The 13,775-nt window shown below is 50.8% G+C and overlaps 1 protein-coding gene across 19 annotated transcripts in view; it reads right to left on the bottom strand.

Moving 5' to 3' along the window:
* NFIA (nuclear factor I A) overlaps positions 1 to 13,775 on the bottom strand; it is a 422,658-nt gene that overhangs the window by 269,486 nt on the left and 139,397 nt on the right. For 7 of the 19 annotated variants that reach the window (XM_064147018.1, XM_064147021.1, XM_064147009.1 and 4 more), the window contains exon 1: positions 2,893 to 3,013. The exons of 11 other annotated variants lie outside the window; for them this stretch is intronic. In XM_064147018.1, coding sequence (XP_064003088.1) covers positions 2,893 to 2,919 — 27 coding nt within the window. In that variant the 5' untranslated portion in view covers positions 2,920 to 3,013. Of the gene's footprint in view, positions 1 to 2,892; positions 3,153 to 13,775 lie in introns of those variants that run through there. One more of the 19 variants, XM_064147020.1, reaches the window with a different exon arrangement.

The following is a 13,775-nucleotide window of genomic DNA, read 5'->3' as shown; positions in this document are numbered from 1 at the left end:
GCTCTGCAAAATTGCACCAGTTCAATCTCAGCCGCGAGGTATTAGCAAAGTCAAAGTGGAAATAAAAGCACTCGGGACTGATCAAACAAAATTGGTCTGGAAGCAGAGACCGAGTGGTGGTGGTGGGGGGAGGCAGAGGGTAAGCAGTTTCTGCACAATGCAATTATTTATTTCAGCATTATTACAGTTCACCCTCCCCCAAAAAAAGAAGTTTTGGAAATGTGTCACTGCAAGCGTGCAACCTCGCTACAAAATATCAAGATTTCAAGTAAGTGGTGGGAAAGGAGATGATCTTTGCCTTTCCCCAAGTTAGCTTTAAGGGAAACTTTCAGAGTATTTGATAAAGACATCTGCTTTCACGTCTTGGCGTTGGATGGGTCACCTAAAAATAAAAAGCAGCAGAAAGCTGGGAAAGCGAGAATAAAAAGTTGTTGGTTTGGCTTTTTCCTCATTGCACTCCTCTCCAAAGTTTGAGAATAGAGCTCCTCCGAGAGCAGCCTGTTTCTAAGCAGCACCTACAATCTGGACTGCACGATTCTGCGTGGCTTGCACTGAAATCCCCCTCTGCTCCTCAGTAAGGTGTAAAAAAGATTTCAAAGTGCCAGAAAAGAGAACCCCCAAACCCAGCCCAAAGGCGCCCGCAATAATGTAACGCTGCAAAGGAGTCTTTTGAAACACTGTATTTGTGCTGATCTTTTCAAATTAAGCCAGCGACGAGGACCCTTGTTAATATTTTTACAATCCACTTGCACATAAATCTATAAGGAGATGTACATATGGTTCCCCAACTCTTTCTTAGATCTTCAGCAGATATGTAAAATGCAGCAACGTTTAGCTTTTTTTTTTCCCTGACAGATGATACAAAAATGTTCATGCTCAAAGCTCAGTGCTTGGATACATAACACTCACAAACAGGATTTCTGTTTGTTTTCTTTTTCTAAACCACTTTTGAATGCTTCCCTTTAAATCTGGGACCAAAAGTTTAAAAAAAAAAAAAATTAAAAAAAAAGTCCCCAAACCATAATACTCCATCCCCAAAACTGGTATCAATAAAAGGAAATTGCTTGTGATTGCTCAGGGCTCACCTCTTTTTCCTACAGAAAATGACAGAATCCCCTAATTGATCCTTCGGAGGGAAGAGTTTGTCAGAAGGCCTCTAATCCTTCGATTACTTTTCCAAATGTGCAACAAGAATGTGGGATTTCCACAACTGAGGAAAAGCACCGTGTCTGGCTTTTCCCTCTTTAATATAATATTATATATACACACACATATATATATATATGAGATGAGGGGAGGCACATCAGGACAAGGAGCAACCAGCCCGTGGATTTATTTTCTCTCCTTAATGTGCGACTGGGCCTACCAAACCCGAGCAGCTCCACGTGCGGAGGCAAAGCGATGCGGTGCTGGCTCTGCCAGGAGCCAATTGCTGGCCCTCCTGCAAAAGCAGTGCTAACAAAAACCAGGTATTTTCGCAGAGCTTAATTAAAAGCACAAACTTTGGCCAGGCCACAGCAAGGAGTTGCATCCCGTGTCGTCCGCAAACTCCCTCCATTCTCTGTTTCCTCTCCTTGCCTCTAATCAAGTGTTCGGTTTCTTAAGCCCGGTGTTTCGTGCCCTGCCGGCCTGGCTTCTCCTCACTAGGCACCCAGAAATTTGGGGGGAAGCTGAGGAAGGATGTCGTGAGGCACAAGGGGGATCACGGTGAGGCAAGTGGCTGAAACTTTTGCAGCTCTTCAGACTGCCTGGGAAAGCTGCTTGCTCTCTCTCTGCATTTCCTCGCATTTTTTCTCGACGGAAAGAGCCTGGAGAGGCTTTCTCACCGGGAGAAAAAAAAATATTCAAATTAAATTAATAAGAATAATGTAGTCAAAATCTCCTGCAGGAGGAAATAATCTGGGGTTTGAGTCCACCACAAAGCACTTCCTCGTTAAACCATTATATCCTGCTAATTGAAGGTGTGTAATTTAGCGTCCTGCAGCAGCGAGCGGGGAAAAGGAGGGGGGGGGGGGGGGGGGGGGGAGAGAGGGCGGGGCGGGCAGCGCTACGCGCCGCGCAAGTCGGGGGCCATCGTGGGATGGCCTCCCTTAAACCCCCCTCCGCCTCCTTGCAGCCCCGTCCCACCGCAACCGAGGACCGCAAAAGTTGCGCCGAGTACTGCGGGGTGCCCGAACCGCGGGGAGCGGGATGGGGGCGGGGGGGGGGGCAGCACACAACACATGCGGGGCAAGTTTGCGGGTGTCCCCCCGACCTCCTCCACTCATCTTCGGTCCGGTACCCCAGTTGTAGAGGGCCTGCGCGGGTGCGGAGTCGTGCGGAGCAGAGGCGGCTGCACCGCGGGAGCGTGCCCAGGTGCGGAGGACGGGTCCGCGTCCGCGCCCCAGGGAGGGCGGGAAGGTAGGAGAGAGGAGGGGGGTGACTGAAGTGCAGAGGCAGCGGGGCCGATCTCGCCCGCGTAACCCCGAGTGGGGTGTCCTGCGGCGGTGCGCGGCCGTGCCGTGCCCGGGGCTGCTGGAGGCGCAGCGGCTCACAGCGCTGCCCCGGGGCCGCGGTGCGGGCGGCGGCAGCGGCGGCGGCTGCATCGATCGCGGATGACCAAGCACGGCGGGGCCGTGCGGGGCGTCCCGCAGCACGGCACCCGCCCGGCTATCCCTCCCTCCCATACCCGTCCTTTATTAATTAAACCATTAATAAGTAGACGCCATTAGCCATGTGCCGACACAAATGGCCGTGCGGGAAAGGGGGGGTGGGGGGTGGGATGCAAGCGAAAGGCAACAAAGTTAGTTTTGGGCGAACTGCGTTGGTGCCCCTTCCCCGGCGCGCAGCCCACTGCCAACGACAACCCCCCTCCCGCAGCGCCGGCCCCATCGCGCCCCGGCAGCCGCTTACCTGGGTGAGACAGAGCGGAGAATACATGACTGCTGCGGGGGGCTGCGGTTTGGAGGTGTGCGTGTGCGGGGAGAGAGGGAGAGAGAGAGGGGGAGAGAGAGAGAGGGAGAGGGAGAGAGAGGAGGGGAAAAAAAGAGAGAGAGAGAGAGGAGAGGAGGGGGAGCCCCGAGCCTGCTTCTTGCTTTCACATTTCCAACTCTGCCAAACTGCAGCCAGCGCGGAGCCGCTCCATGAGCTGAACTTTAACCCCGCCTCGACTTTCCCGCACTACGCGCTCGGCATGCCTGCCCTGCGCGCCGTTAAAGGCATAGTCGCCGCACGCTGCGCGCCCCTTTCCGCCGGCCGCGGCCCCCCGTTCCGCGCGCCGCGCTCCGCTTCTGCGCCGCGCCCGCCCCTCCGCGCCCCGCGCTCCGCGCTCCGCGCCGCCCCGCTCCGCGCACCGCCCGCCCGTGGGGGCGGGGAGGGGCGGGGAGGGGGCTGCGGCGCCACCGCCTCCCTCCGCCCCGCCGCCCCGCAGCGCGGGCAAGCCGCGGAGGAGAAGGGAGAGCGGTGCCGGGCTCTCAAAGTTTTGGGGTTGTTTTGTATTTTTTCATGTGTTTGTGGTTTTGTGTTGTGGTTTGGGGTTTCCCCCCACCCTTGTTCTTTTTCACGGCGGTTGCGGATCCGGTCGGCCCTTGGCCGGGGAAGGACGGGGGGAACATACGGGCGCTGCGTTCACAACTTTCCCCATTGCCTTTAGGCACTTGTCATTTTAAATCATGCACTTTATGGTCAGGGGCGCTTATTCCACTTAAAATAAAAATACATAATGTAGCACGTAAACTCATCTGCCCCACTTCCCTTCTCCCCTCTCCCCCATAAAAGCACTCCTTGAAAGTGAAAAAAGCCTAAAATTACAAATGCCCCCCGCGCCTCCTGCCACTTCTGGATCGTACTGTTTTGGCATCGCTTTGGGGTTGGGGTTTGGATGCGCTCCAGCTTGTTCCCGGGGATCTAGGGTGTCCAGGTGTTGTGCGTGGCCGTGTCCCGTCTCACACCTTCCCTCCCCTTGGGAATAGCGTTTCCCATGGATGCGCGACCTCCGCGTCCCTAGGGGGTGGGGACGACACGGGGAAAAATCCGATCCACAGCGGATATAGGGAAAAATCTTTCCATGCAGCTTGTTTAAAAGACGTGGTGGGCTGCTCCGCGGTCCCTTCCGCAACCCACAACTTGCCCCCCCCCCCCTCTCTTCCCCCGCTCTGCACCGTTCGCAGCATTTTGCGGTTTGCACCATTATCTTTAAGTAACTTTTGCCGCCCTTCGGGAAGACTTTTGGCTGCGGGACGGCTGGTTGCGCCCTCTCTAGGCAGGGGCCATGGTCAAGTGCAGCCATTCCGTAGACACGGCACCCTCCCAAAAACAAATGAGGGAGGGGGGCGAAAGCAAAAGCTCCTTCTCCTTCCTACCCTTGGCATTTTTCAGCTCTGAATGGGTTTGAGGGGGGAATAGAGAAGTTGGCTTATTTTCCCAACTCAGCGTTTAGCTTTAAAGAATAAATATTTCTTTGATTTATATATACATATATATATACTTTTATATATAAATAAAAAAGCTTTCTTCGTCTTCTCTCCCCGCTTTTATTGTTGGGGGTCGGGGGGGAGCTAAATCCGGAGGTTTTGGCCGCTTCGTCCCCGCTAGCAGCCCCAACTTCGGCGAAAAAAAGGAAAAAAAAAGAATCCGGAGGGGAAAAAAAAAAGGGAAAAAAAAAAAAAGAAAAAAGCGCGCCCCTCCCCCCCGGGGGAGTTCAAACGTCGCAACACCCACCCCCGCCGCTGATTGGACAGCGCTCGGATACGTCACAGAGCCCCGCCCCACCGATTGGCCCCTGCCGCGGTCCGTCACATCCCGCGTTTCTTTGTGCGCGGCCGCGGGCGCTCCAGACGGCGCGTACGTACGGGGGGAGGGGAGGAGGAGGGAGAAAGGGGCGCAGGAGGAGGGGGGGTAAATCTGTCAAGCTCAGCGGTTTTCACAAATCCCAGTTAAAAAAAAAAAAGAATTAAGAAAAAAAAATAGAGGGGAAAAGAGAAAGAAAAAAAAAAGAGCAACCCCACTGCGGGCATCCGCGCTTCTTCCGCGCCCAGACCCTGCGCAGCGCCCGCCCAGACAATAGCCGCTGCCTTACGCCAAAATGCGGAAATCAGGATAAAAAGCCCCGGAAAATACATGTTTAAGAGGCGCCATGTCCCATGGACAGGTATAAGAGTACGTGAGAAACTTTACGGGGCTCGGACGACTGGCTCCGGTTGGTGACACTTTGGGGGGGCGATTTGTTTTTTTTATTGCTAAAATAAACTTGCAGCCCTTGGGAACCCGGAAGAGAATAAACGCCGCAGCCAATTGCCGCCTGCCGTTAGGTGGATTGTTGGGGTCTTTTTCTTAGGTTTTGGGGGATTTGGGGTTTTCTTTTGGTGTTTCCCAGCCCGGGGGAGGGTTCGCAGTGCGGACTGGGGCGGGCGCTGCCTCTCCCGGCTCTCCCACGCGTGCTCCCAGCGCCTGGGACTTTGCAGAAGTTGGGAGCGATTCGGCAAACGCCCTCCTCCCTTTCCTCTCCATCTTCACACCACCACCACTCCCCTGAACCCCCGCGCCCTCCCAACCCCCGCTTATTTCCGCAATCGCCGCGATTTGCATAGAGACCCGCACCGGAGTGGGGGGAGCGCATGGACATAGCCTACCGCCACTATCCCCGCCCGCCCCAGGACCGGCGGTCCCTGCTGCGGGCCTCCGGGTCTCTCCCGCCCCATCCCCATCCCTGTCAAGCGCCTTCCCAGCCGCGGGGGTCCTCTGCAGGGCTGCTCTGCGGGAGGGCGACGGGGAGTTCTGCGGGCAGCGAGCGCCCCTTGCAAGGGTAACACCTTCTAATCGGGTACCCCCTCCACACCCCCTGCTCAAATAACCCTCTTTTTGCATGGGTAACCCCCCCTTTCCTTCACGGATAACCCCCTCCCTTGCAAGGGTAGTCCCCTCCCCGCAAGCGTTATCCCCCTTCCTTGAAAGGGTAACTCTTGCACGGATGAACCCCTTCTTGCGCGGATAAACCCCCCCCCGCTTCCCACCATGTCCACCCCCCTGCCTGGCAACCCTCCTCGGCGCGGGGAACCCTCACGCCTTGCACCAGCCAAGCTCCTTTGCCCTTTGCTGCAAAGTTACCTGGCACTACCAACACCCCTCTCCCATTGCACGGGCACCAGCGCTGCTTTGCACCCTCCCCCCTGCTTTGGACCCCCCCTCCCGGGTGCGGTGGCGGGTGTAAGCCCCCGCCCCCTCTTCGACCAGGCAAGCCCTCGGCGGGGAGGAACTTTCCTCTCAGCAGCGCGGCCGTGCCTGGCAGCAATGCAGCAGCCGAGAGCCGAGCTGTAAAGTCTCCAACTTACACGGCACCCCTAAAATAGTCCTGATTTCATCCCTGAAAGGATTTCCTGGCTTTGTGTTTCTTAACTAGCCTTGGCCATTTTTGTAGAATAACCCTATTATTCACAGCTCCGAGGGCACAATCTGCTAAAGTCACTTAATAAAAACAACAACAACAACAAACCTCAAACACCCTAAACCTTCAAAGGGCGTGAGAAATAAAAGCAAACAAACAATTGTCTGTAGCGCTCAGCTCCCCTTGATCGTGGATACCCGCTTCATTAACAGCAGAAGCATTATATTCCTTATACTGGAAGCCTCAAGATGCGTGATAATACTGCAAAATTCATTTTGGGAGGAGGGGGGGTGAGTATGTGGATCTGAAGGTTAATTACTACTTTTTTATGACAGAGTGAGACTTTAACTCACACAACTCATAACAAGTGGCATCGTTATCCCTCCCAATTTATTGCTTTTAATCGACCAGAGCAGGTACTTAAAGACACAGAGGGGGGCAGCCCCAACGTATTGAGCAGAGAGACGAAAAAAAGAAATAAGGATGAAAAAGAAATCTCTGATAGTGATTTTCACTTTCAAGTCTGGGAGCCTGAGACCTATGCTGATGACAGCTTAGCTCCCACACTGCAAGTTTCACCTTCTGCACAGCAGCTCTGCTTTCTTGGTCACCTCCTGGTGACCCCTTGGAAGGAGCTCACTGATTCCCAGCAGTCTGGAGACCACAGGTTGGAAACCACTGGGTTTGCATAAACTTGTGCTATTTCGGCGCAGGCTTAAGGTTGTGAGGGTTCCTCTTAGCAAATTGTGGAAGGATGATGTGTACTGCATAAATTAAAACATCATGTCCCCTTGCCACGTGAAAGCATTATTAAAAGAAGCATAATAAGGGATTTCCACCATGTTATCAAGCGTACAAAGAAAACTCCAAATGGGAGGGATGGCTGTCATCGGGGTAGAACAAGCTGGGATTTTGGAGAGCCTTGAGACGCGCTTTGAATAGCCCGTCAGTTGGACAAGGATCAGCGCTGACAATAGCTGGTCTATATGTGGTATGGCCTGTTAACATACAGCAGCAATCATTAAAGGCCTCATCCTGACAATGGGGCTCTTCAGGGCCCTGGGTGATGGTAGTGGCTTTGGGAGAGTCACCACCCTGGCTGCTCGCCTGCCATCAGGGCAGCTTCGTCCTGCTGGGAGCCAGAAGATCTCCAAAATCATGGAGGGCTGAATCCTGATACACTTTACATCAAGGCCTTAGAGCTGCTGACTTTTATCTCTAAAACTACTGAAAGACTCAAATGCCATTTTGGTTGATGGAAATCAATGCCCAGGTGATGTCTCTGTGTCACCTCATGACCCACTATGGAATTAGCTTCAAATCCCAGCAGAAATGTGAAGGAGACATAGGTTAGTGCCATGCCTAACCTGGTCTAACATCCTTCATGTGTATATTCTGAAGCTACTGTAAATGAGAGCAGCCTGAAGACTCTTCAGGGAAGAGGTTGCCTTATTGTTCCACATGTACAAAAAGAACTGAGCATAGCAGGATTTTCCTCCTCAGTCTGAAGGTTCCAAACCCTGATGCAATATAAATAAACACTACGAATGCTGCTGTGTCACCCTTAAACAGAAGGGCAAGTGGGCAGAAGCTTCAATCTCCAGGCTCCAAAGTTCAGGGGGGCAGCTTAAATAGCCAGGCCAATACGTTTGATGGAAAGTCACTTCAGCACCATTAATTTCATGTGAGTAACATTTCTGCATGCAGGATTTTCAGCCCATCACTATGATTCCATCAGGAGAGTGAGAAGGATGGAAAGGTGCTGTAGTCCCCTTCTGAGGGATGAAGGCAGCTGCACCAGAATTTGGGATCTAGGCCATAGGTGCATCTCCAAGGCCGTGTATACATGGAGATGGGAATTAAAGCAGTTGTGCTAAGGGCACATCAGAGTAATGGCACTAAAAAATTGGACAGTCCTCTCCCTTTCTCCTGAAAAATCTCCTGCTTTGAGTTACTGGAGTCATTGCTGCCTGACATGTCCATATGTGGGGCCCTGGCTTTAGAGCCAAGCATACCACAGAAATGCCTGTGGACTTGTAAAGCACTTCCACAGGGTCTCGGGTCTGTTGTGAGATGCACCACAGAGGAAATAACTTCCCTGCAAAAGTGTGCAGAATACAAAAAGGAGGTGAATTGAATGGAGAGAAGGGATAGGCAGCATTTCCCCTCTTGTTTTGCTCTAGATTTTCTGATGGGCAACAAAATAAGTGTTAATACTGTTTTAACATAAATACTGCTTTGCAAGCAGAATCTGTCTGAAAAACCAAATACTGCAAAGTGAAAGTTCTCTGTGGAAGTGAACACGGTTTGATAAGCTCGCTATGATTTACTGACCAGTTTGAACACTGCCCACTGGCCCAACTCTACGGCAGTGCCGGGCTATGCTGTGTGCTAGCATGCATCTAAAAGCCCCTACCCACCATGCTGAGCCCTCCATCCAGATGGATAAACTCCCTGTTCACAACCAGGAAAGAACATGAGTACATAGAGTTGCCCTCAGATACATTTCCTTTGTGCACAGTCCTGTAGTGTTCTCGCTACTGGAAGCTGATGGACACCTCTCACAATGGCACAGAATCATTCTCCGGCAATACCGTGTGATTACAGTATACAGTACGGATACTGCCCTTGTCCTAAATCCAATGTTTTATCAGGCAGTTTGGCAGAAACACTTTGGACCTAATCTTGCACGCCTCAATGAAAGTTTTGCTTGAATAAAGTTTGTGCAAGAGTGGTATAAACATAGTGTGGCAAATAATGTTTATATACCCACACACAACATTTATTTGAGTATATTGTATGTCTGTGCATCAACATTGTGTTTCTCAAAAGGAAAGTGTCTTGTGTAACTGGTATGAGAGCATTTTACACTCAGTTTGGTCATAATGTAAGAGCTGAGACGTAAAAAATGGTGTGAAAAATAAAGCTTAAGAATTTCTAATCAGACTTTGTGAGATTCAGATAACACCAAAAAAGTTGTATCTAAGAGAAAACAGAAATACAGTGCGAAAATGTCAACATTACCTACACTGGTAAAAGCAGCAGTGTGCTTCAGCCCTAACTCACAGGCAGTCCCTCCTGCTTTCCACCGTGGTCTGTAACTTTCAAGATGAGGTGGGCATTATTTCCCCAAATAAATAGCTAACAAAAAATTCTGACAGTGATCTAACTACTTAAGTCATTGCTCAGATTCCCGATCTCTGCTAAAGTTCAAGGAAGAAAAACATAGAACAATCTGAGTGGCCTTTTCAGACAAAAACTCAGGCAACTTTGTACCTCAGTTTAGAGTCAGGCAAGGAGGGCACGGGAACAGGTGCAGGTTTGTTGCTGCTTTTCTGGCACTCTGTGTGTGTGTGGTGCATAATTCATCTGAAAACCTCTTCCGCAACTATGTTTTTCCAAAGTTAAATCTCTGCTGACCCAGAGCACACACCAGGTCTGATTGCTTTCCTCATGGATATGGAGCAGTCAAGTTTTCTATCACAAGTTTTGCCAACTCTGTCTTGTCTCTTTTCTGGTATAAAAATTACCCTTTTCAGTCCTAAATTCATTATACATTAAAACGTGGTGAAGTCTGTACTCTTTGTAGGAAGGACTGGCGCAGTTTAATAAAGCTACTTCAGAAACTCCACTTTTATCCCCTAAGCTTTGACCTAAGTGAACTTCTAGGGAATAAAAAGTAATATTCTTCCATGGTGATTAGTAACTTTTCCCTCCTCTAACTTCTCTAGTTTTCTAGACAACTTCCTAACAAGCAAGGAGTGAGCCATAAAAGTTGTGCTTATCTTGCATGCAAAGGTTGATTGTAAGAACCAACACTTCTGACTAAACCCAACGTTGTTAAAAATCACAGAGCAGAGTGTACCCGGTACATTTTGCTTGCTCTGCCTTTCCCAGTGCCTACAGCTCCTGCAGAACAGCGAAAGAAATGTGTCAGTCTCGGCACGTGAATTTCTTTCTTTCTTTTTTTTTCCCCCCAAGTCTTTATTACTGTAATTCACTGACCTGCCGCATTGTAAACCCTGGCAATATAGATCCCTGGGATGGGCATCCTGTGCTGGTGCTGGATCTCTCTGGACCGGCTGCTTTGTTTTTTTGCAGAAGAGAAGTTTTTCTTTAAAACAAAAAAACCTCCAAAACCCAACAAAACTCCAACAGCCCAGAAGTGTAATCCATGTGGGCTGCCTGTCACAATCACTGCTCTCCTCTCTTAGCAGCAGGGAGAAGGTGAGAGCATCCTCTCCTCACCCGACTGTGGTGTTAACTTCTATACTGGGCTACTGGGATGATTTCCATAGGGTAACCCCGGGAACAGCCAGGCACGATGCACAGGTGGCCTCTACAAAGGGATACACTCAGCTATGGTTTTATTTGGATTGCTGGAAAAACACATAAATCACAACACTATCCCACGTACGTATGCCCAATCTCTTCCCTAACTTCTTGGATGAAAAGGTTATTGCTGAGCCTGTGGAGCAGGTGTACATACGGTCGCAGCGCTGGCAGGGAGAGGCACACAGACTATATTATTCCTCCCTCAGAAAACCGAAAAGCCAATTCTGGAGATCCCCCAGCCCAGCTTCCTCCACCTCCTCCAGAATGAAAAGAAGGAAAAAAAAAAAAAAAAGGCATTTCTTTACAGATATTCTCCCCCCCCCCCCTTTTTTTTAAATCCTCTTCAAATTCAGACTGTCACTAAATATAGAAACTCTTGTAGCCGTACAAAACGTGCATTGCCTCGCAGCTGCTCATTTGCAATTTGTTCTGCACTTAAGAAATAAAAAACAATAATAAAAAAAATCTCTTAATGCTACAAATAAACTTTGGGAAAGTTACATCCCAATAAACAATGAGGTGTTGTTTAAAATTACATGTGCTACTGTATTATTAGGTCTCCACCGACACTACAATTATCTTTTGAAGCTGGCAATAACGTATTAGCTGTTCAGTCAGATGCAGAAATAGACTCGTGTATAAGCCCTCTGCCATTTTATGAATGGAAAATATCTTAAAAGATAGTTTCCACTTTCTTCTTTTGTCTTCTCCTCAGAAGGAGCCCCTGAGCCGAGCCACTTTCCCCCCTTGCTTTAATATTCATCTATATTGTCCATACATTGCGATACATGATTAACTGCCCCCCTTCCCCCAAAAAACACACACACAGCCCCAAACAATACATATACTTATTGGATTAACTACTCAGTCCTCGCTGGTAAGGAAAGCGGTATCCGTGAGCTCTCGCTTTTATTTGCACGTATAGTTGCAGATCTGTGGCATGACAATAAAAATCAACGCGAAAAAAAGGTGAATAAATCCCTATGCGGGCGCGCAGTGTCCGCCGCAGCATCCGCCTGCTCCACGGCAGCATTTTTTACTCGCCGAGGGAGGGAGTTGGCAGCCCCGACGTTTCTGCTCCGCTTTTGCCCCATTTCTGCCCCCGTTTTTCTGCCCGGTCTCCGAGCAGGGACTTCCCGGTGTAGAAGGCAGTGATGGGCGTCGCAGCTCCGTGTCCCCCCCCTTCTCCGGCATCGCATCGCGAGACGGGGCGGGGGGGAGGACAGAAAATAAGGGAAAAACAATAATAAAAACCAAAAACCCTTTAAAGTTTGCTCTTTGATTTTGGTTTGGCTACTGGATTTTAGGTTGATTTTTAAAAAAATATTTTTTGAGGGTGGGAGATAAATAAATAAATTTTTCAACCTGCCATCTCTGCCTTCTCAACCGTTCGCAAAGTCACTGGGAGCCATTTTCATCTAAGGTGCAGGAAAAGGAAAGAAAAAAAAGGCAGAACAGGTTTAAAAAAATTAAAAAGGGGGAAGAAGGAGGGGGGGGGGGGGGGAAGGAAAAATAACCCCCAGGAAAAGCGCAGCCCACACAGGTCAGCACTGTCGCCGCTGCTCCGCGCCCGCGCAACCCCCGCCGCTTGCTCTGGCTTTACCCCCTTCCCCCCCCCCCCCCCCCCATTTTTTTTTCTCCTTGTTTTTCTTTTTTAGGTGGGGGGGGGGTGCTTTTTTTTTTTCCTTCCCCCCCTGCAGTCTCCGTCCGGTGCTGGGGCGAGTCCCGGCAGCACTGCGCCGGCGACCGGCTGATTTATCGCTGCTCCAGCCCCGGCTCGCAATTATGTCACTTTAAATCACGCACATGCGGAGTTTTTGACCCGCTCGGAGCCTCAAGACCCCACTCCCCAGTTCCTCCCCTTCCCCCAAAGAATATATAAAATATATAAATACAAAAAGAAAAGGGTGGGGGAAGAAATCCACGGGAGAAGCGGTACCCCCCGACCCCCGCCGCAAAACAAAGTCTCGACCGAAGTAGCGGAGGCGGCGCGGAGGAAGGGATAGAGGATGGAAGACGGAAGGATAGAGGAGGGGGGGCACCTGGCAGCCGCCGCGCCCCCTCCTCTCCGCGCCCGCCCCCGCCGCTCCCCGCGGTGCCTCCCCGGCCCAGGAGGGGGAAACGGGGGCACCTGCCGAGCCCTCCCGCCCAGCGCGGTCCTGCCTGCCAGCAGCTGCGCTACTGCCGGTGCTTAGCCACACGTATACGGTGTATCCACATATGTGCGTATATATGTATATATATGTGTGTAGCCATACATTTTATGTATGTGTATCTGTGTATATACGGGGGGTTATGAGCTCCAGAGCCCCAGTGGGTCTTTCTCCTGCAGTGGTGGGACACAGACCCTGGGGCAGCAGCCTCCAGCCCTCCCAGATCCACAACAGTGGTGATGTGTACCAAGGCGGGCGCAGTTACTACAGGACTCGACGCCCCAGGGCTGCTCCCACTACGCACATGTCAAACTGGTATAAGTCGAGAGGTCTCTAAGCCCAAAAGGCTTGGGTGAGGGGTCACAGCTTGGCCTCTTCTCACCAGCCTCTTATTTTCCATTTCATCCTTTAACTATAAGCAAAAACCAGAAAATCAGTCTCGGAAATGTTGGTGACATTGCTGACACAGCCTGTGGGGATTTTATCATGGCATGGGCTCCACTAGATCCCCTTGGCTGAACGCAGGGCAGGGCAGGGTGGCAAGAGGGGGAAGTTTTGTGAATGCCTGAATGGCTTCAGCCCACCAGATGTATTTGCAAGTCCCTAAGACTTGCTCTTCTGAGTAAGGGAAGAAGCACTTCTGAGAGTCTGACCTCCAATAGATGCCTAGATGGCTAACCAAGTCTGTGATAAGCCCCTTAACAGTAATGAGGCACACAGAGCAGGACCCTGGTGCTGTTTTCTGCAGTTGTACCTCATCAACAAACTGATTTTAATTATTTCCAAACCCACACTGCTCTCCCTCCCCCACTTCCCACTCCAACTTGTTAAATTCAAGAATTATCGCCAGGTTTTCAGTGTTGCTGAGCTCCAAACCTTGGTGCAAGTGACTTCTGCCCTGTTTGGCGAAGAGAACCCGCCAGCAG

Source organism: Pogoniulus pusillus, chromosome 8 (assembly GCF_015220805.1).
Source record: "Pogoniulus pusillus isolate bPogPus1 chromosome 8, bPogPus1.pri, whole genome shotgun sequence".
Taxonomy (NCBI): domain Eukaryota; kingdom Metazoa; phylum Chordata; class Aves; order Piciformes; family Lybiidae; genus Pogoniulus; species Pogoniulus pusillus.
Note: the sequence above shows the minus strand (reverse complement) of the source record. Positions and strands in the feature narration are given on the sequence as shown.